A 21,930-nucleotide genomic window follows, 5' to 3' on the forward strand; every position below is an offset into this window, starting at 1 on the left:
CCACGCGGTTGTTGTCATAACCACCATTTACGACACATTACCACAATCTCGAGTCGCCTCCGCTCACTACCTTGTCCTTTTTTTTTTGTCGACCCGGAATCAATCCACGCTGCCGTTCAGGTCCTTGTTATAGATCTCGCGACGATACCCGACTCTTCCGACCTGTCTCTTTTCTTCCAACCTCACTTCACAGACCAGGGTGCGCGCCTGTCGGATTGAAAATCAGACACTACCGGTTGCGCCCGAGGACCACCAGACTCGGGGGGAAAAAAACGCCAACACTCAACTCTCTCCCCCCCCCTCCCCCACACACCCTCCTCTACTGTTGAGAGGCAAGCTCTACTGCTATAGTGCTGCTCTCTACGGGCGCCGAATTTCAGACCGGCAACACCCTCCGCACGACTGCCGCGCGACTTCCAACACTTCTCTCCGTCTTGAGCGGTTTCCCAGTCTCGTCACGCGCGCGCACGCGCTTGCTCAACCTCGAGTATGGGTCGAAGGAAGATCGAGATCAAGGCCATCAAGGATGACCGCAATCGCTCAGTGTATGCTTCCCTCCCACCGCCGTCCTGGCTCCGTCTCCCCCTCGTGCCCGTGACCGCTGACACGCGTGCGCCTCTGCGCCCGTCCCCCTTCTAGGACCTTTCTCAAGCGCAAAGGCGGCCTGTTCAAGAAGGCCCACGAGCTCTCGGTCCTGTGCTCCGTCGACGTAGCCGTCTTCGTCTTCAGCAACAACAAGAAGCTCTACGAATACTCGTCGGCCGACATGCACGAGCTGATGACCAAGTATCAGTTTGTGAGTTCTGAAACGCAGGACCCCCCTTCCCTGCCGCGACGCGAGGCTGACCCATCCCATCCAGCACGGCGGTCCGAGCGAACACAAGGGCCCGTCAGACTTCAACGGCGGCAACGACGACGACGACGACGACGACGCCGATGCCACGCCCCCCCAATCCCTGGGCCCCGACAGCCTCGAGAACCACATGATGCCTCCGCAGTACCACCACCCCCACGCCCGACAGCAGCCGCAGCCTCCACCGCCGCCGCCGCCGCCGCAGCAGCAGCAGCAGCAGCAGCAGCATCTGCCGTACCCTCACGTACGGAATACCCCTTCAGCCTCGCCGCCCGTCCACAGCGGCGCCGTCTTCCCCGGTCACCCCCACCAGCGACAGCGCAGCCACACGCCTCAGGCCTCGGTGGTGATATCCCGCCCGCATTCGCGCAACGACAGCCACCATCACCGTATGGGCCCCGGCATGCCGCCCCAGACCGGCAACATGGGCTACCTGCAGACGCCTCCCATGTATGGCCAGCAGCAGCCCTCCGCGCCCCCCCCTCCGCCGCCGCAGGCTCAGGGGGGCGGCATGATGGGGGGTCCTCAGTACCCCTACCAGGCTTCCTCCCTACAACACCAGCACCAGCACCAGCACCAGCACCAGCACCAGCCCCCGGTATACATGGAGGGCCGCCGGTCGTCGGTGCCGCCGACGTACGCCGCGCAAGCCCCCCCGCCGCAGACTGGATCCATGGCCCGCCCGAAACCTTCCCCGCCCCAGCCCAATCATCAGCACATTCCCCAGATATCCACCACGTCGCCCCCCCAGCCGGACCACGGGCCGGCACACGACCTCCAGCCGCCGCCGCCGCCGCCGCCCGTCAAGAGGGAGTCCAGATACGAGCCCCGTACCCTGCCGCAACCGCCGCTGCTCAACACGGACACGGCCATCAAGAAGCTGCCTCCCCAGCGCAAATCGCACAGCATATTCACCCCCATCGAGGAGAACAGGTCCATACTGTCTCAGCACCTCGAGTCCTTCTCGTCCGATTCGCAGACCAGGACGGACCCGGCAACCATCGTGGCAGCGGCCAACTCGAATCGATCGCAGTCGTTTGACGTGGGGGCAGCCGCGGTGCGGACGTCACCGCCCAACCCACCCGGCGGCGCCGGCCCGGGTGGCAGCGCGGACGTCACCCGTCCGGTATCGGTGCCGTCGGTGCCCGACGCGACGTTCGCGCCGCCTCCGCAGACCGGCAGCCTCAAGTCGGGTGTCGGCTCGGCGGCCGGCGGATCGCGGCCTCGAGGCCCCCGCCTGACGGTGCAGATACCCGACGGCGGGTCCGAAGCGGGTGGCAGCGCCACGGAATCCACCTCGCCCAACAACGCCGCGTCGGCGACCCAGGGGCCCCAACGGCAGAACTCGCACTCGTCCATCGTCCTCCCGCCCCCGTCGCCGTCGGCATCGGCGCTCCTGTCGGCGGGGGCTACAGGACCGCCGAACCCGTTTGCCAAGCCCCCGCCGCAGCAGGGCGTCGCGGCTGACACGCCCGCATCAGCCCTGCCGTCCCGCTTCTTGGGCAACGAGCTCCTCCCCAGCCCGGGCAGCTTCTACAACGACTGGAATTTCCGAGGTTCCGACACGGGCAATACGCTACCCAGCCCCCTGAACTTTGCCACGCCCATAGCCCCGTCCGGTATGGGCTTCCCATCGCGGGATGAAGCTCACCAAGCCGGAAGTAGCGGCAACGCCAGCACTGTTCCGCCTCTGCCGAAGCGCAAGAGTCCCGATCTTCCAGAGTCTGCGGGTCCAGACACGGGGGATTCCAAGCGGCCTAGGATGGATTGACGAATCCACACATCCCTCCCGCCTCGTCCCGCTCCCTCCCCTGGGCTCAGCACGCTCCCCTCCCCCCTCCCCTTTCACGCCTTACTCCTTCCCCATCCCCGAGATACCATTATGTTCTGATTTCACTGCACGGGACGTCTTTTCTTGTCTGTTTCTGTTTCTTCCCTTCTTCTCTTCTTCGTTTCTCTTCTCCTCTCCCCCTTAGAAAGATGAAGAGTGTGGAACTACACGGTCATGTTATCCCCTCTTTTTTGGGCTTTTATCTGTTCTTCTCTGTCCTCATGGGACTAGATGTCACCTATCTTGTCCACAGGTTTGCTTTTGTCGTTGTTGTCGTTGGGATTCCATTGTTACCTTTTTCTCTTCTTCCTTTCAAAAAGTCTTATATCTACCTGTTGAGAGACAATTTGTCGGGATACAATTTGTCGGGATACAATTTGTCGGGATACAATTTGTCGGGATACAATTTGTCGGGATATTTCCCTCGTTGAAGTTTTCTGGGACATTTTTTTCTTCACGGTAGTGTGTTCTTGGTGTACGTATTACATGGGAAGTTTTTTTTTTTTCAATTTTTTCAATTTTTTCATTCTTCATTTTCTTTTTCTCAATATAGCAGGAGTAGTTAGTTTCTTGGTGCAGAGAGTGTTACTACATCGGAAGATTCTCTTCTTTATATGGCAGTGTTCTCAAGTGTACGTATTGCCTGGGAACGTTTTCCTTTTTTTATATGGCAGTGTGACGAGAACAGATCTTGGTGCAAGTACCATCATGTTTATGCCGCATTTTACGCGTCCGACGGTACGAGATTTGATCGAGTACATGTGTAGTGAGTCGTAGCAGAGTCATCGTGTGAACCAGATATGGTCAAAGGGGGTTGGGGGTTGGGGGTTGGGGGTTGGAAGAAAGGTAAGAAGAGATGGTGTTGACAGAAGTCAAGACGCCACGTCAGAAGTTACACAGAAGTCAAGACACCCTTGAGAAGCCACATCTCCCCATTCCCAACCTGGCTGGCCACCTTTTCCACCTCGACTCCATCAGGCATAACGTACGTCTTGCCGTCGTCGCGCCTCTCACACCACACCGTCCTCCCGCCATCACCCCCACTGCTGTAGGTGCGCACCTTGCTGCCGTCCCACGGACTGACGGGGACGAGATGCGCCTCGACGAACCTGAGCAGGTTATCCCTCGCCCTCTTCCTACCGCCCTCACCCTCGTACACGTCGACATTGTGGTGACCGTCGCTGCCGCCGCCGCCACCACCGCCACCACCGCCAGCAGCAGCAGCAGCGTAGTCACGCGGATCAACCCAAGGCTTATGAGGCATGCCGTCGATGGCAGAGTTGAGAGGGGCGAGGATGGTGGTGTTTGTCGACATGTCCGATAGGAGGGAGGATGTCGACTCGTGCAGACGGACGAGGGACGAGAAGCTCGTCAAGGCGCGGGACGTGCCTAGTATGTCGGAGAGGGCGACGGCCGGTTGGTGGTTTGGAGGGGGAGGGGAGGAGGGCATGCTTGCCAATAAGGGTCTCTGGATGGCGGATGCTTCTGCTGCTGCTGTGCAGGTTGACGATAGGAGGGTGAAGAAGAGGAGGGATCTCATATTTTGTTGTTATTGCTTTGTTTTTATTTTACTTCATTTTTTTTCTTGATGGTAGGAATGGCGGGTGGTTGTCTTGATGGTGAGTGGTGTGGTTGGTGGTGGTGACGAGGTGTGGTGGATGATTGAATCGAGTTACGTCACGGGAGGGGAAAGGTGTTTGCGGGTCACGTGCTGGACCCTGGTGCTATGTGTCTTTTTTATTTTTATTTTTATATGTATTTTTTGTATACTTTTATCCTTCATATTTTCTATTTCGACCAAGGAATTTCCTACAAATCACGACGGGATTTCCAATACGTCTACTACTAGTAGTACCCTGGAATCCTTCCCCACCGTCCCGGGGGCTTTCACATGCCAACCTGGTAACTGGTCAACCATCATTCTTGCATCATGGGGAGAGAACCGTGGTGGGCCCGTGGGATACCATGCTCCAACGAGCCACGATGTATTAATATTTGCCGCGGATGGTCTTGGGGAGGGCGGGTGCACTTGTTCTTGGCTGCTGAAAATCCGGGGATGGCGTTTCTTCTCCTTCTTCTTCTTCTACTCATTCTTCGTCTTAGCTCCTGATTGCCTACGTTTTGGGCGAATTGTGGATGGTGCTTTCACTTGGGTCTTGTGGGATAGCTCTCGTACAAGTTGGTGATTCTGATGTCGTTGTGAGGTCTGTACGGGTTGGGCCTGACCAAGATACTGCCGGCGTCCAGAAACTCCCTCTGCCCTCTTTGCTCTGCGTCCTTCGAAACACTTTTCCCGACCCGTACTCTCGTATATTTCGTACCTGACGTGCAGTGATAACAACCCCCGGTGTCTTTTCTTTCTTTTTCTTCTTCTTCTTCACATGTTTTTTACATGCAACCATCCGAGGACAGAACGTCCAATGAATCGTCCCGGAATCATGCTAACAAAGCATGCGGTTGTCGAGGGGGGTCAGGTGACTCTATAGACGCCAAGGGGTGGGCTGTTTCCCCCGCCCGAATCCCATTCACATGTCAAGGGTGGTGACGCAACCGGCCAACATGCTGAGCTTGCTCCGTACAAGTAGTAAGCAGGTCATGGCACGTTGAAGAGTTTTGCGCCTGGAATTGGAGTCGACATTGTCCCTCCCCGGACAATGCCCAGAAGCGGAGCGTACCTGTGTATTGGTTATATGCGTCCCCCGGGATGAGTTGACGATTCCGTCTTGCCTGGTCTGCCTTGCTTGATCGATCTAGTATTACGGAGTACATACCACGGAGTACATACCAGGGGGCCCTCGGTGCGCGGGGCAGCGCAGGGCGACGCACTACGGCGGTTCCTTCGTTGGAGTATCGATGTCAATGGATGTGGATGCATGCATACATGGGCATTTAGGGGTCACCAGACACTTTTTTTTTCGTTGACTGATTTCCTTCCGATGCTCGTATGATTCACCCTCCTCTCTCGCCATAATGAACATGATGATATTCAAGTGATACTGCATTGATACGCACAGTGATCTACCGAACTTGGCTTGCCTTCGCTGAGAATTGCCAGTGGGTCATCTCGGGGTGAATTAGCGCGCGACCGGACAACGGATGCAGCGCAGCAGGTACGATCGGGTCGGCTCCTTCCCAGAATCAATGGTAAAGGGTTGCCAAGTCCAAACAGATATTCCCACTATCTACTGCTGCTATCATCACCTGTAGTAAGAATAGAGAGAGAGATGGAGAAAACACGATGAGAGGAAGGCACTTGCTGGACGTAGTAGCATCGGTCATGGGATGGAATAATACAAGGTCATAGTCCATACAAACTAACGATGGTTGGGGCCGAACACATTACGGCACATGAGTAGTGGTGGGTGCCTCGGCTCTCCAGACTTGTATTAGCCCACCCCCAGGTTCAACCTGTCCCCATGTAGAACCAGCCCACTTCGCCCTCGGCCAACCAACTTCGACGCTTACTACCACTCTCTAGCTTGTCTTCCTCCAGTTCCCTTTAAACTCCTCCGTCAGCCTCGGACATCCTCTCTGACAACTCCTCCTCCCTCTTTTTCATTCTCCCTCCCCCTCATCCGCACACACATACTCTCTCTCTCACTCTCTCTCTCTCATACTCCCCTCTTCTCCTTTTCTGTTTTCCTTGTTCATTTTACTTGTCCCACCAACACAGGAAATCAAAAAGAAACAGGAACTATGGCACCCAGCGTCATTGTCGTCGGCGGCGGCCGTAAGTACCCCCAAATCATGCCATGGCGTCATGCATGCCGAGGCCCTCTAGACCTTGAGTCGGTTCCGCTCCTGGCAGACACTGCACACCTCTGAAATCCCAATACTCTGTTCTGGCGAAGCCATACTGATTGATTCATTTTGCTTTGCAGTATCGGGTCTGAGTGCGGCGCACACAATCTACCTCGCCGGTGGTAACGTCACCGTTCTCGATAAGCAGGGTAAGCTCTTCCATCCGCGTCATCGGTTGCGCCTTGCCCCGTGCTGCGTCTCTGACTGGTTTCTGACGAGGACCTCTCCCTAGGTTTCTTCGGCGGCAACTCCACAAAGGCCACGTCCGGAATTAACGGTGCCTTGACGCGCACCCAGGTCGACAATGGCGTGAAAGACAGTGTCAAGCAGTTCTACGACGACACCCTCAAGTCAGCCCGTGACAAGGCTCGTCCTGACCTGATCAAGGTCCTTACCTACAAGTCGGCTGCTGCCGTCGAGTGGCTGCAAGATGTCTTTGACCTCGACCTCACTCTCGTCTCACGTCTCGGGTATGATCTCCCCAAAACTCTTGCTCCTGCCCCTCTCCCCCCTAAATACGCTTTGACTGACGTCCCCCCCCCCCCCAATCCCCATTCATAGTGGCCACTCCCAGCCCCGAACCCACCGTGGTCACGATGCCAAGTTCCCCGGCATGGCCATCACATATGCTCTTATGCAGCGCCTCGAGGAGCTCGCCGAGACGGAGCCCGAGCGCGTCACCATTCTCAAGAAGGCCCGCGTGACCAGCCTGAACAAGGATGGAAACAAGATCACTGGCGTCACCTTCGAGCAGGGTGGCGAGACCCGCAGCGTCGACGGCCCCGTCGTCCTCGCCACTGGTGGTTACGCCGCCGACTTTGGCGAGGGCTCTCTGCTCAAGAAGCACCGTCCCGACACTTTCGGCCTCTCCAGCACCAACGGCACCCACGCCACCGGTGATGGCCAGAAGATGGTCATGGCCATTGGCGGCAACGGCATCGACATGGACAAGGTCCAGGTCCACCCCACAGGTCTCGTCGACCCGAAGGACCCCGGCTCTAAGTGGAAGTTCCTGGCTGCCGAGGCCCTCCGTGGCGAGGGAGGTCTTCTGCTCAACGCCGACGGTGACCGCTTCTGCGACGAGCTCGGCCACCGTGACTACGTCTCGGGCATGATGTGGAAGGAGAAGGAGAAGAACAAGTTCCCCATCCGCCTCATCCTCAACTCCAAGGCTTCCAAGGTCCTCGACTTCCACACCCGCCATTACTCGGGCCGTGGTCTGATGAAGAAGATGACGGGCGAGGAGCTCGCCAAGGAGATTGGTTGCACTCCCGAGCACCTCCAGGAGACCTTCTCCACCTACAACGACATTGCCGACGGCAAGAAGAAGGACCCCTGGAACAAGAAGTTCTTTCACAACGGCCCCATCAACATCGACGACGACTTCCACGTCTCCGTCATGGAGCCCGTCCTGCACTTCACCATGGGCGGTATCGAGATCAACGACAAGGCTCAGGTCCTGAACCGGGACCTCAAGCCCTTTGACGGCCTCTTCGCCTGTGGTGAGCTTGCCGGCGGTGTCCACGGTGCCAACCGTCTCGGTGGCTCCTCGCTGCTCGGCTGTGTCGTCTACGGCCGTGTTGCCGGCGACACCGCCAGCAGCTACCTCTTCCAGCAGGCCCTGAATGGCCAGGCCGCAGGTCTCCCTGGCGGTGCCGCCGCCCAGCGCCTCGGCCAGATCTCGCTGCATCTCGATCCCTCGACGCCCGGAAAGATCTCGATTGAGTGGAACAACAAGGCTAGCGGTTCCCGCGGCTCCGGCGAGGGCGGCGAGGGCGGCGAGGGCCCCTCGGGCGCTGGTGCTGCTGGTGCCGGCGGTGGCGCCTCCATCTCCGTCCCCTCGGATGGGTCCGGCAGTTCGGCCCAGGGCGCTGCTGCCGCTGCCACCGAGGCTGCCCCCGCCGCCAAGGCGAAGCCCAACCCCAAGGAGTTTACCGTGCCCGAGAAGGAGTACACCCTCGAGGAGGTTGCCGAGCACAACAAGAAGGAAGACCTGTGGGTCGTGGTCAAGGGCGTGGTCATGGACCTGAGCGACTGGCTCGACGAGCACCCCGGTGGCCCTCAGGCCATCATGAATTTTATGGGCCGCGACGCCACCGAGGAGTTTGAGATGCTCCACGACGACGAGGTTATCCCCAAGTACGCTCCTGGGCAGGTCATTGGCCGCATCAAGGGTCAGGAAGTCAGTCTCGAGTTTTGAGGGGAGATTGATGCACAGATGAGCGTGTGGAGAAAAAAAAATTACGAAACGAAAACCTACAACTCTTGTCATCTGAGGTGACTAAGATCTGAGATGAGGAATATGGGTCTTAGCTCGTGGGATCACGTTGACTATTGGGATATTTGTCGCTCGCGGTGCTGGGCGTTTCTTTTCATGTCTTCTTTTATACATATCTTGTAACGATAGCTCTTTTATATCTCTGTTTGGTCACTATGCATTTGAAACGTGACCAAACAAACTCCCCCTCCCAGCTCTTCTTTCTCGGCGATTGTTCATCTGACAAGGAGCGATGCCGTCATCCGGTGGATGGATGAATACTTGCTTCTTCTAGTTCAGGTTTGCTATCAATGACTCCGTCCACCAAGCAGTGCAACATGCACCTGTCCCGTATGCATGCAATCAATGATATATCGCATGTTTGTAGATGGGGGCAAATGGCGATTGAATGCAGAACACAGCGTGCATTCACGGTTCGGCCTTTCTATGTATGGTCTGAGCGGCACTTTCTGAACAGAAGGTGAGTCGCTTCTCTCTGTGAACAGATTTTAAAACCTCTCTCTACCTCTTCCCTCTTGATTCATTTCTCCGTCCTGTTTTCCCTGCGTCTCTTTCCAAGATACATCCAAACCTCACTCCTTTTTCCCCCCCCTTTCTGCACGCTCCTCTTCCCCTCATTCATCCAACTCTCACGTCCCATTTCACTCACCAACTGCCTCTGCTTTTCAGATAACGACGAGGAGAGCCTCAAGGTCGAAAAGTATTACTACCCAAACCCGCATCCTCAGAGGTTATCCATGCTGACTTCGCGGTCCTTGACTACAAGATGGCTTCTGATGGCGGAGGGAGCCTGATCTCCAAGAGCCACCGAGATGTCCTCGACATCGTTGATTCCCTTCGCTCCAGCGGGGTCGGTCAGTACATTGAGCTTCCACAGATTATCGTCTGCGGGGACCAATCTGCCGGAAAGAGCTCCGTTCTCGAGGCCATCTCCGGCTTGAGCTTCCCGACAAAGGATGCTCTCTGCACCCGGTTTGCTACCGAGCTCATCCTACGACGTAGCAAAGAGGGCACGAGCCATGTCAAGTTCTCCATCATACCTGGACCCGGCAGAGACGAGGTAGCCGAAGAGAAGCTCCGAGATTTCCAGTATGCCACGAGCGACGAAACCGAAACAAATCTGGGGCACGTCGTCGACGCTGCTGCGGTTCAGATGGCTGCTCTGGACGGCCCCGACGCCGTCTTCTTCAAGGACATCTTGCGCGTTGAGATGTCTTCCCCCCAGCAGCCGCACCTCACACTCGTGGACCTCCCGGGTCTCTTCCTCGCAGGTAGCAAGGACCAGTCTATTGAGGATGCTCAACTTGTCGAGTCCCTGGTCATGTCGTACATGAAGCAGCCACGGAGCATCATTCTGGCTGTCGTCTCGGCCAAGAGCGAGTTCAATCTGCAGCAGGTCACGGAGTTGACGAGGCAGGTCGACCCGGAGGGCACCCGAACGCTCGGTCTCATCACCAAGCCCGATACCCTTGACGGTGGGTCAGAGGGCGAGCAGGCTTACTTCAACATGGCTCAGAACAAGGACGTCAAGTTCCGTCTGGGCTGGCATGTCATAAAGAACCGCGACTTCAAGATGCGCAACTGCACCAGAGAAGAGCGCGATGCATCGGAGAAAGCCTTCTTCTCCACCGGCATCTGGCAAAACTTGAGCCCGACGCATTTGGGCATCAGCGCTTTGGTGAGCAGGCTCAGTAAGGTCCTCCACGATCACAACCTTGCCCAACTGCCTCGGGTCATGGACGATATCCAGTCGGGAATCGATGACTGCAGGACGGGTCTCGAAAGACTTGGCGAGTCCCGAGGCACGCTCACAGAACAGAGACGCTACCTGCTCCGCGTCGCCCACACCTTCACCTCGCTAGTCTCGGCGGCGGTCGATGGCGCCTACACGGACCAGTCTTTCTTTGGAGACGTCTCTTCCGATGCCGGTTATGCACGACGTCTCCGTGCTCGCGTCCAGAATGCGCTCATCGATTTCTCTGACCATATACACTGCCATGGCCACAGCGACATCATTGTCGACGACGACAGCCGTGGCTCTACCGAAGAAGGAATGGAGCCAGAGGCAAGCAGAGACCAGAAAATAATCACCCGTTCAGAGATGGTCCGACTTGTCAAGAAGATGATGTCTAGGAGCCGAGGACGAGAACTCCCTGGAACATTCAACCCGCTTCTCGTCGGTCCGCTATTCTCATCCCAGTGTCGGCCGTGGGCCAGGCTCTCCGAAACACTCGTAGACGAAGTCATCTCAGACGCCAACGACATGCTTGTTGAAGCTATGCGGTTCAGCACCGACGACGACACGGCGGAGAATATCATCCGGGGGATCGTGACTCCAGATTTCAAGAAGATCTCGAGCAACGTCAAGGAGACGCTGTACAGCATCTCCAGGTCTCATATGCATGGGCACCCGATCACGTACAATCATTACCTGACGGACACCGTCCAAGACGCACAGAAGTCTCGCCTGGAAAGGAACCTCAAGGAGGCGCTTTCCGAATACTATCCTTCCATGACCGATGCCAAGGGACATCGTCCAGGCAACGCCTTCAACACGATGAATCCAGCTGCGCTATTGAGTGGTCTGGTGGCAGCCGTGGAGCAGGATATGGAGACCTTTGCTGCCGCTGCCCTCGTCGATACGATGCAGGCATACTACAAGGTACGTCCCACCCCCTAGGCACGCATCCGTGCTCGGCGAGACAGCTAGAGAGGATCTAAGCATAGACTGGCACAGGTCTCTCTGAAGAGGTTCATCGACGACATCGGCGTCCTCGTCATCGAGGAGCACCTCATGAACAAGCTCCCGGAAGTCTTCTCCCCTGACGTCGTATGTCTCCTGGGAGATGACCGGATCGCCTATCTTGCCGGCGAGAGTGACGAGACGATGGAGCAGAGGAAGAGGTTGACTGAAAAGCTTAGCGTTCTGCAGAAATGCCGGGATCAGCTCAACAATGCTCTCAACAGAGGCTTTTCGTCTAGCATATCTTGACGGATGCATGAGCGGGTAGAGGTGTACGCAAGCCAAGGTGTGGTTGCTGAGGTTTTGAACGTCCTGGCATATTACTTTCTGCTATCCGCCCTCTCCCTCGGATTTTTCGCTACATCACCTTCAGTCTCCTTTCCCTAGCCACGGAGTCTGGATCTGAGAGCAGATCGTTCAACGGCAAGGTCAGATTCCCCTCACCGGCTTTTGCTCCTGTGCATTTTTCGCTCTCTCCTAGCTTTTCCCTAGCCTCCACAGCTACTCTTCGGAAGTTGAATTTTCTCTCTCATGTTCCCATCTGCCAGCGTCAGCATATACTACCTACCTCGTGATGGTTCCAAAGGTAGGATAGAGGGGGTTGTCTGAATTTTTGGGATCGAGGGTAAGGGAAGACCTCTTTACGTAGTCGTGTGTGGGTTGGTCTATATTAGAGCTTTCCGCTGAAGAGGGAAGTCGGGGAAAGTCTGTCTAGTCTTCGTCTTCTCGTGCATCGTCTCCAGTGACGGTACGTCTCTTCCCCCTCTTGCTCGTGAGAGAACTGGCCTTGTTCAAGATCCGATTCGGATATCAACGTAACAGGTGGGTGTCCCCGCCATGTGACTCCTTGACCAAGAAGCTGCCACTCTGTCATGTATTTCCCCTTTTTGGTGCAAGACTAGTTATATGAGAAGGTTGACTTGGGTCGTACTATCCTTTCCTCGCAAATTGGTCGTCCAAGAGGATGGACAGTCCCCCCCCCAAAAAAAAAAAAAAAAAAAACAAAGAAACAAAGCAAGAAAGAGATGAACCTGGAGACTTGTGCCTTTTTTTAGTTCTCGATTCATCATCNGTGGGTGTCCCCGCCATGTGACTCCTTGACCAAGAAGCTGCCACTCTGTCATGTATTTCCCCTTTTTGGTGCAAGACTAGTTATATGAGAAGGTTCATTTGGGTGGAACTATGTTACCATGTCAGATGAGTAATGCTAGAGGATGGACAGTCCCCACCCCAAAAAAAAAAAAAAAAAAAACAAAGAAACAAAGCAAGAAAGAGATGAACCTGGAGACTTGTGCCTTTTTTTAGTTCTCGATTCATCATCCATATGATATTTTCCACCTGAGATTCAGCCACTCATCATTATCATTCCTGGGTTTTTTTCTTCTTGTTTTCTTCTTCTTCTTTTTTCTTTGCAGATCAATCATCCCATCGTCTATCCTCACCACCATCGTCTACCGTCCATATGGAGGAGCTCAAAATATGGCTGGCGCTCCTCCCCATCGGAGTGCTCACCTTCCTCGATCTCCTGATTTGCCTGATGGCCTGCCGCAGACGCTGGAGAGCATACCGAACACGGGAAGAGCATATCCGTCTTGCTTACCTGGTCTGACGCGTCCGGCGGATGATTCTTGGGTGGAAGGTTTCGAAAAAGGGGTATCAACCTGAAGAAGTATACTGCCTGGTACCAGGTCCTGAAAGAAAAGGATGCCTGGTTTCAGCAAGTCGTCGCCGCCACATACACGCCATCCAGGACTCCAGCCAGAGAAACATCCGGTCAACTTGGATGCGATGACCGGTAATACCATCTCGGCCTCACATGGCGAAAGTCCGTCGGGATAGAAAGACGTCTCCAATCTATCTACAAGCCCTTCCAGAACCACGGTACAGGCACCTCAAGCTTTCGACACACTCGGGCCCGAAGCTACACGACATATGCATCTACACTTTGCCCACGGCGAGCGAGACCGAAGTCTAGTTTGGAACAGTACTGCCGAGGGAGGATGGTACGTGTGCTCGTGGGAGACGATTGGCGGCGGTACGATATCACGAGGCTGCACATGATGGGCGATATCATTTCTTTCCGGGGACCAGCGACTACATGACCCGGGACGAGTATATGGACATGTTGGGCAGTCCAACGAGGACGGCGAAGCGACACCACGGCACACCTCGTCTTGTGCATATATAAGCGAAAGTACCATTTTAGGATTGTAGCGTTGCAGAGAAAAGAAGAAAAATGTTACCCGGCAAGACTCGGGGGGCAGTTTCTCACACACGGTAGAGAGCCGATTATGTCTTCCTGTCCCACGTTCTGTGATGGCGAGAACCAGGACAGTAAACGATTCCAATCTCGACTTCCGAAATTTCCTTCCTCATGCAGTATCCTGAGCTGATGCCACCTTAACCTGAGCAGTCCCTGAGCTTGGAGAGCTTCGATCTGAACTATCGGATCAAACAGCTGAATAAGCCACCGGAAGAAGTTATTCCGGTCCGATTAGAGCTTTCCCCTGATATAACAGAACGTCTATACAGTCACTATTTCCCTTTCCCGTATATATATATATATATATATATATAACAAGACACCTCAAGAAGGTCAGAAAAAGGGCCTGATTTAAAGCCTTTTTTTTCTTGATCCCATCAGTGAATCGATATCCGGAACAAGTCTCCTGCCGATTCGGAACCTCAAACGAGCCTTTTACCGACATAATTCTACCAACAAGTCCAACATGAACACCAATCACCTGACCATGTCTAAGCGCTCACGAGTCGTGCTGGAAGAACGATGGCCGTTCCCTGGGTCTATTCCTCGAAAACATGTTGATCTTCCACGCGACGAAGAAGAGAATCACCGTAGCAGACGAGAGGAAATACGTGGATCGCATGATGGGTTTTGCATGATAGGCTGCAATACGAGGACTCGGCGGTCCAAGGTGATGCTGTGGCGTAGCGAGGCCGGTCATTGTGGCGCACTTGGAGAATACTTCTCTGATCTCAGGGGCAGACTCTGTCTCCAGGTGACGTAGCCTTGAAAGTAATATTGCCGGCAGGATTGTACCAACTTTGTACTAGCGGAGTGACGTTCTGCTGGCAGGGAAAGAAGAATTGAAAAGTAAAAAAAAGAAAACAACAGCAACTTGAATTGATACAATTCGAGTACAAGAAGAATCCCCAAACTTGGAGTAGCGTCTGCCATTTCCGCCGGCAGAGAATATCATCTTGATTGGTTACTCTTCTACCGGTCTAGGTTGTGCCTACGGAAGGTCTCCTGCCACTACGTCTAGAAGCCATTGTTACAGAATCCGAGTGCGTCTGGCACTTCTTCCTACAGTAGATGTGGATATTAGTCATGATGTATGCAGACAGGGACATGGCATAGGTACCTGTGCAGCAATTCTCCTCCATACCTGGTACAAGAATGGCCGTGGGTCTGGGAGCCGACAAGTACCTGTACCATACTCGTAGATGTGCCATCACAAAGGATGCCACAGACGTACATTATCATGTAGAATACGCGCGCATCGGTTATTGCTATCTGTGTCACCTCCTTCATACAACGGACTTCTAATTCCCTAACGAGTGTCAAGTGCCGGCAAAGGACAAAGGACAGTCAGGGAGGTGTCAAGCCACTAAGTCATATCAAGCCACATCAAGCCATGAAGCCATCAAGCCACATCCAAGAAAGGATATCAGGAGATCATCGAGAAAGATTCAGTCAAGGTTCAAGGAAGCATATAAAGATTATCACAGTCCGTTTCAAGGCATCGTAGATGAGATTCTAGAACCAGTATAGAGAGGTAGCTGAGAAGCTACTGGGAAGAAAGAAGACGGAGACGAATGATTATCAAGCTGACCCCAAAAGTTGACCCCTAGTTGTTTCTTTCCTGTCTCTTGACTGCAAGACTTTCATCACTTACTCTGTGGTTTCTTTCATGTCTCTGACACATCTCCACTCTTTAGGTCACCACACACACATACCGGCAGACCACAAGGCATACAAAAGAGAATACGACCTCTTCTTGTGTGACAGCTCTGCTTTCCCGCTGATAGGACCACGGAAGAGCATAGCAGATCCGTACATGCAGACTACCAAACCACAAAAAAAAAAAAAAAACGGAGGTATCCCCTATGCAGGTAGGTAGTACTTTTGATCACAGGCACTATCACAGGTTGACCTTTCAGCAGACAAGTGCAGACCCTAGCCCAAGGAAGTCTAGAATCGTCCCCCACGTGGGTTATCCAAGACATATTATTGAGCATATGGGTTTCCGTTCCCTTCCTGCCATGCTCCTCTATCCCGCTCTATCATCAAAGAGAATAAAGGACTGATGGATGGAAAGTATCATACTAGTCATCCTGGAGGGTTATATGATCACGACTACACTCCTTGGTGAACCTCACCCTACAGCACATCAGCATCGTCACCAAGGCCCAATAAGGAAACCCGACACATCGTCGAGACTACGGAAACCCACATTCTCATCCATGCTAGCCATCTACATTCCGAGGACAGTACGAGCACTGCGATACTGGCACCCGTTCAGTTGAAAAGCGACGTAGAGGCAGGTGGAGGGAGAGTAGCATGGCGTGAGCCAAGACTTCAAGTGCTAGGATGCACGGAAGTTTCCAACAGACTGGGCCTTGAGAAGGAAGAGGAAAGAAAAAAATAATAATATGCAGTGGTTACTACATTACACGTGACAGTGGTGATGACAGCGGCCTCATCTGAAGCATGGTGCCATGTACGGAACATTCCATTGAAGAGTCTCCAGGAAGAGCAAGCTTCTTGGAACCCGCTTCTCTCGCTAGGCAGCCTAGGAGAGATGGGTTCCCGAGTGGATAGGCCGATGGGATAGCGACTGCCGACGGTGAGGTGTTTTCACTCTATCCGTAATACGAGTATTATTCCGTATCCACTGGACAGGGTTGGGACCCCTCTCTCAACTTTCTCCATGTATCAGGCACTATTGTTGTTATGATATATTCATGCCAATGGTCGTCGTGCGCTTCGGAAACGGAGAGGGGAAGGCAACTAGGAACACGACAGGCAACTCGATGCACCACGCCAAATACACACACATGCAGATACATGTATAAGTCAGCAACACTAGGGGAGGCGACATGCAATCGATATTGCAGATGGTCAACGTATGATCGTCCCCGTGTATAAGGATGGAAACAAGTTTTCAACACAGCAGCTTCTCCTCAGCTCCCTACCTGTATTACTCTGTGGGTCTACGAACGTCACTTGGTCCGTCTGCCCGGGGCAGCGAGGCCCATCAGGACCTAGCTGCGATCATTTCTCCAGAGCGTTAGCCTAGGAGGCCCCCCCCCCCCCGTCCTTGACCGTCTAATCAGAGGGAGTCCTCAATATTAAGTCCCGGTTTTCATCTTTCTTTTAGGTTTAGGTGCCTGGAGCTAGTGTATAGGGTTAAAATGCATAGCCATCGAGCTCATCTTATCAATCGGCTCACCGCGGGGGGGGGGGGGGCAGAAGAAGAAAATTGTCAAGTATAAAGGACAGGATGGGGAAAGGGGTGGGAGGAAGAGGAGAGGAGCCCGCCTTCTCGACCCTCTCTCATTCATCTGCTTGACATCTCTCTCCTCTCCCTGCCCCTACCAGCTCACTCTGCAAGTGTTGGAACCGAGATGAAGAACACCACCTTTACTGCCGGCTCGGCGCTGCTTGCGCTGGCTGGCACCGGCTGTGCTCGCAATGCCTCGTACGACTACATCGTGGCCGGCGGCGGCACGGCGGGCATCGTGGCGGCGGAGCGTCTGGCCACGTCCGGACGCAGCGTGCTGCTCATCGAGCGCGGCGGCCCGGCCCTGTACACGTCCGGCAACCGCGACAGCGTGGCCTGGAACGACACCGTCACGCTGTACGACGTGCCCGGGCTGGTGGACTACATGAGCCTGGACCCGGACCTCAAGTACTGCAAGGACGTGGCCATCGCGGCGGGGTGCGCCGTCGGGGGCAGCACGATGCTCAACGCCATGATGTTCGTCAAGCCTCGGGCGGCCGACTTCGAGTCGTGGCCCGAGGAGTGGCACTGGGCCAACGGCGTGGCCGAGGCGGCCGAGGAGCTGTACGAGCGCGAGCCGGGCACGACGCTGGCGTCCAGGGACGGCAAGCGCTACGACGACGCCGCCTTCGAGATCGTCTCCCGCTTCCTCGCCGCCAACGGCTACAGCGAGACCGACGCCCTCCGGAACCCGGAGGACAAGGAGCTCATATACACGCACCCGCCCTGGGCCATAGCCAACGGCCTGCGCGACAGCCCGGCGCGGTCCATCCTGCCGGACGCGCAGGCGCTGCCCAACTTCAAGCTCGAGGTCGACACCAAGGTCATCCGGGCGGTCCGCAGCGGCGGCAGGGTGACGGGCGTCGAGGTCGAGCTCGCCACCGGCCGTCGCGAGACCATCAAGCTGAACCGCGGGGGCAGCCTCGTCCTCGCGGCCGGCAGCCACTCGACGCCCCGGATCCTGTTCAACTCGGGCATCGGGCCGGCCGAGCAGATCCAGACGGTCCGGACGGGCAGCGTCAACGTGACGCTGCCGCCCCGCGAGCAGTGGATCGACCTCCCCGTCGGCGAGAACCTGCAGGACCACGCGATAGCGAGCGTGAGCTTCAACACGACGGTGCCCCTCATCACCCTCCCGTCGACGGCCTGGACGGACCCGAGCCAGAGGTCGGTCGACCTGTTCGCCCACAGCAGCGGCCTGCTGGCCCAGTCGGCCCAGCGGCTGACCTTCTGGACCAGCGTCGACGGCTCCGACGGCGTGAGGCGCCACGTCCAGGGCACCGTCCGCGCCGACGCCAACAACACCATCGGCATCAAGGTCTACCTCACCCACGGCACCACCTCGACCGGCACGCTGGCCATCAGGCCCGACGGCAGCACGTACATGCCCAAGCGGCCGCTGCTCAACACCCCGGCCGACGTCGAGGCCCTCACGTCGTACGTCGACTCGCTGCTGGCCATGGCCCGCCGGCCGGGCAGCCTCCTCCGGCCGGTCGACAACTCGACCGCTGCCGAGCTCGTCGCCGCTGCCAGGAGTGGTAGCCACTACCTCGGCACCACACGCATGGGCGTCGCCAACGACGGCTCCAGCGTCGTCGACCCGGACACACGCGTCTGGGGCACGGACAACCTCTTCGTGGTCGACGGCAGCATGCACCCCCACGTGCCTACCGGCAACACGGCTACGCCCATCATGGTGGCCGCCAACTATGCCGCCAAGAGGATTCTGCAGCTGCACCGGAGCGCTTGAGAAGCTGCCACCCACCCTCCTGGATGCGAGGGAGTTGTCGGGGAGGTGTGCATGTATCTACCGTCTCAGACTCTCAGTCTTGACATGACGGCTGTCAGTATATAGCAATACACGTCGGATTCTGTGCCTGGTGTATCGTCACTCTACTCCTATGACGAGCCTGCGTAGTGCGTAGATGCCGTGATGCTGCTCTCGGTCTGTATCAAGGTAAAGAGGATGGTCACTCCGCGATGGTCGTGTATGCACACCTCTTCACTATGCACGTGCATCCCCTCCATCTGTCCGTACGACCACACCGAGGCAGAGGTGTGTAGGGACGTGACGAGATTGGAGGCTAGCGGATGGCTGCTGGGATCGCGATCGTTGCCGGCATAGCTGATGCTCCCGTTTCGGCTCCCCCACCACTGCTACCCGTAATCATGCCATACGTCTCGGGATGGGCAACTCGGTGTCGGGGCCATTGGAAGAATCCTACTGAGCTGAGGCCATCGGGACGGAAGAGGTCAAATAAGTAACCGCCTTCCTCGTTCGACGAGGAAGGGGGGTCAAAGATCAATACGTCATCATCCCCCACCGTGCCCTTCGTATCCGCTACTTCGCTACGACTACGCCGTCGCTTTGCAGACCTTGCCACCCACCTCACCACTCTCCTCTCCCAAGCAGACTCGTCGTCTGACAGCACGATATAATATATAACCGCACGGAGGATCTATACTCGTACGGTACACCGACTTGACAACGGGATATCGCTGCTTGAGAGTCTTGTTTCGAATGCGCATGCACTGCGCATGAGTGCGGGGGAAAAGGAGACAAGATGGATCATGCCGCCCTGACTTGAGGATGTAGAGAGAGAGATGCTGTCGCGTGTTACGACGAGTACGACGTAGTAGCCCCATAGCTGTATGTAGAGAGATCCTGTAGAGAGTAGAGATTAGAATTGGCTCGGTGGGACGGCATACTACTGATCATTACCATCAGCAGCATCATTCCCCCTGCAACGTGTATCGTTGGCCGTACGGGTAGCAGAACGGGAAAAAAATGATACTGATACTAGTGAAGGATGGGGACATGGAAAGTGACAGTGTAGAGTGTAGAATGAGATTTCCGTCGGAACATGGACCCGAGGCTACATGTACGGAAGTAACTACTCCCGTACTATCAATGCTACCATCATCGTCCATCACTACCACAACTATCACTACCACTATCACTGCTACTGCTACTGCCACTGCTACTGCCACTGCCACTGCTGCGCCACTGCTCAGAGTAGGAGAGGAGTGAGGCAGGTGACAAGGCCGGCTGAGTGGCAGCAGAGTAGCGGAGAGAGTACGCAGTAATAGTCGTAGTGATGAGAGAGTACTGATAGCCAGGGGTTATTGATAATCTGTATACTGCTCCGAGATATCCCATGTCGATCGTTGCCCTCTTTTCTTTCCTCGATAGAATTGAGGAAAGATGGTTGATACTCTCACATGGCTATATAATTCCTCTGCCCCACCTCATAGCAGGAATCCCCTACGAAATGATTCCTGACTCCTGACAAGTCTACTGCGATAGTAGGTAATGCATACTACCACACAAGTGGGTTCATTGTAGGTGCAGCCTGTACGGGACGGAGGGTAGAGATGGTCAGCATGGGTTTGCGATACGAGTCGAGCTATACCCAAGGATGGGGTTGGTAGTAGTGGTGGCCGTGGTGGCAGCAGTGGCAGTAGTGGTGGGTAGTGGTGGTGGCAGTAGTGGTGGTAGTGGTGGTAGTGATGATACTTCCAAAGGATCGATACTCGGGAGTGCGTGTCGAGGCAAGTCGTAGCACCGAGATGACCCGAATCTACGGAGTAATGATACGCTGCACTCGTGCTCGGACGCATGCTGTATTGCCATCTCCCGTGCCTGTCGTGATTGCAGAGTCGTAGTATCGAAAGTGGCTGGCGGTTTCGTAGCAACCCAGCATCTTGCCCTACTCTGTAGCATGTACAGATTACGAGGAGTAGTGAGAGAAGCTGAGGAGATGGCCACGGGACTGTGCAATAGTACGAGAGTCTGCCGGGTATTCGCACATGTCTACCTAGTAATATCATCTACTATGACGACTAAATACTCCCTCACTCCGTAGCAGAAGTATTGATGGTGATACCCCGTGATGTTGGAACGGTCAAGAGGAGACCTACCTACTACCCCAGGTACCCCAGGTACCCCAGGTCAGTTTCGGGCAGGTAGTAATATCACAGTACATGTACCCCGTACACACGATAATGACAGGTATTATTATTCTTATGCGCACGCACACACGCACGCACACACGCACACACACAGACTGCAAGGGATAAAATCATTACAGAGTAGTCGTCGTACCGGGTGCAGTACATTGATAAAGTGACTTTTTCTGTTTCTTTTTTTTTCTTTTGACGAAAAAAGAAGGAAGGAAGAAAAGCTGCTACCCCTGTCAAACGACCAAGAAATTCATCCATCTTTACAGTGGCCGCCACCCCCCCAAGTCCGGGGAAAATGGGAGCGAGACAGTGACAGCCACAAGCATCCCAAGATTTTCCAAAGGAGGATTAGCTCCAAGGGCCGAACTCTTGGGTTACCAAACGGACCAATGACGATCAATTACACACGTAGCTTTGGTTCGATGACACCGCCCCACTTCTCTCTCTTTCTCTCTCTCTCTCTCTTCAACTCTTCAGTCTTTCCGCGATCCTCCTCCTCTTTCCCTCTTTTTTTTCTTCTTCCGCTTTCCTTCTTTCCTTCTTTTGCTTCCCCACCCCCTTCCCTTTCTTCTCTCTTACATGTAATACTGCTCCGGATTCCCTTGTCGATGCTGCTCGCATCGCGCCGGTCAGATCTCGCCCTTGCCATCCCGTAGGAATACTCGACATCTCATCTTCTCTTTTCCACAATGTTATTGATATGCTTTGTCTCACTGCGTATCCTTGCTCTCATAGATGATGCCGAGGCCTACGACTGCATGGACGCGCCTGTAAAGGTCGTGGCTGGGGCCTGGGCCTTGTATTACCCCCCCCCCCCCCCCCCCCCCCCCCCCCCCCCCCCGGGGGGAACCACTGAAGCGCCTCTATATTCACAAATTTCCATGGATCGCTACGGTGTACAGATTATACGAGTGAGAATCCTCTGCCGTATTCGTC

At 55.2% G+C, this 21,930-nt stretch overlaps 5 protein-coding genes across 5 annotated transcripts; 4 read left to right on the top strand and 1 right to left on the bottom strand.

Moving 5' to 3' along the window:
- Positions 1-489: 489 nt before the first annotated feature.
- Positions 490-2,624, top strand: GMORB2_3725 (uncharacterized protein; the record flags this gene model as incomplete). Its single annotated transcript, XM_035465701.1, has 3 exons — positions 490-545; positions 640-796; positions 861-2,624. 3 exons carry the CDS (start codon positions 490-492, stop codon positions 2,622-2,624), a joined length of 1,977 nt encoding a protein of 658 aa, XP_035323538.1.
- A 952-nt stretch (positions 2,625-3,576) lies between these two features.
- GMORB2_3726 (FAS1 domain-containing protein precursor) lies at positions 3,577-4,134 on the bottom strand (the record flags this gene model as incomplete). The annotated part of the gene is made up of 1 exon (XM_035465702.1): positions 3,577-4,134. One exon carries the CDS (start codon positions 4,132-4,134, stop codon positions 3,577-3,579), a length of 558 nt encoding a protein of 185 aa, XP_035323539.1.
- Positions 4,135-6,380: 2,246 nt separating this feature from the next.
- On the top strand, positions 6,381-8,685 carry GMORB2_3727 (Aspartate oxidase; the record flags this gene model as incomplete). The annotated part of the gene is made up of 4 exons (XM_035465703.1): positions 6,381-6,414; positions 6,566-6,634; positions 6,718-6,955; positions 7,047-8,685. The coding sequence occupies 4 exons, from the start codon at positions 6,381-6,383 to the stop codon at positions 8,683-8,685; spliced, it is 1,980 nt and encodes a 659-aa protein (XP_035323540.1).
- An 844-nt stretch (positions 8,686-9,529) lies between these two features.
- On the top strand, positions 9,530-11,755 carry GMORB2_3728 (Dynamin central region; the record flags this gene model as incomplete). The annotated part of the gene is made up of 3 exons (XM_035465704.1): positions 9,530-10,943; positions 11,001-11,425; positions 11,501-11,755. The coding sequence occupies 3 exons, from the start codon at positions 9,530-9,532 to the stop codon at positions 11,753-11,755; spliced, it is 2,094 nt and encodes a 697-aa protein (XP_035323541.1).
- A 5,467-nt stretch (positions 11,756-17,222) lies between these two features.
- GMORB2_3729 (cellobiose dehydrogenase (acceptor)) lies at positions 17,223-18,781 on the top strand (the record flags this gene model as incomplete). Its single annotated transcript, XM_035465705.1, has 2 exons — positions 17,223-17,269; positions 17,305-18,781. 2 exons carry the CDS (start codon positions 17,223-17,225, stop codon positions 18,779-18,781), a joined length of 1,524 nt encoding a protein of 507 aa, XP_035323542.1.
- Between the last annotated feature and the right edge of the window lie 3,149 nt (positions 18,782-21,930).

The sequence above is a fragment of the Geosmithia morbida genome (assembly GCF_012550715.1).
Source record: "Geosmithia morbida isolate 1262 chromosome Unknown scaffold_2, whole genome shotgun sequence".
In the NCBI taxonomy this organism is placed as follows: Eukaryota; Fungi; Ascomycota; class Sordariomycetes; order Hypocreales; family Bionectriaceae; genus Geosmithia; species Geosmithia morbida.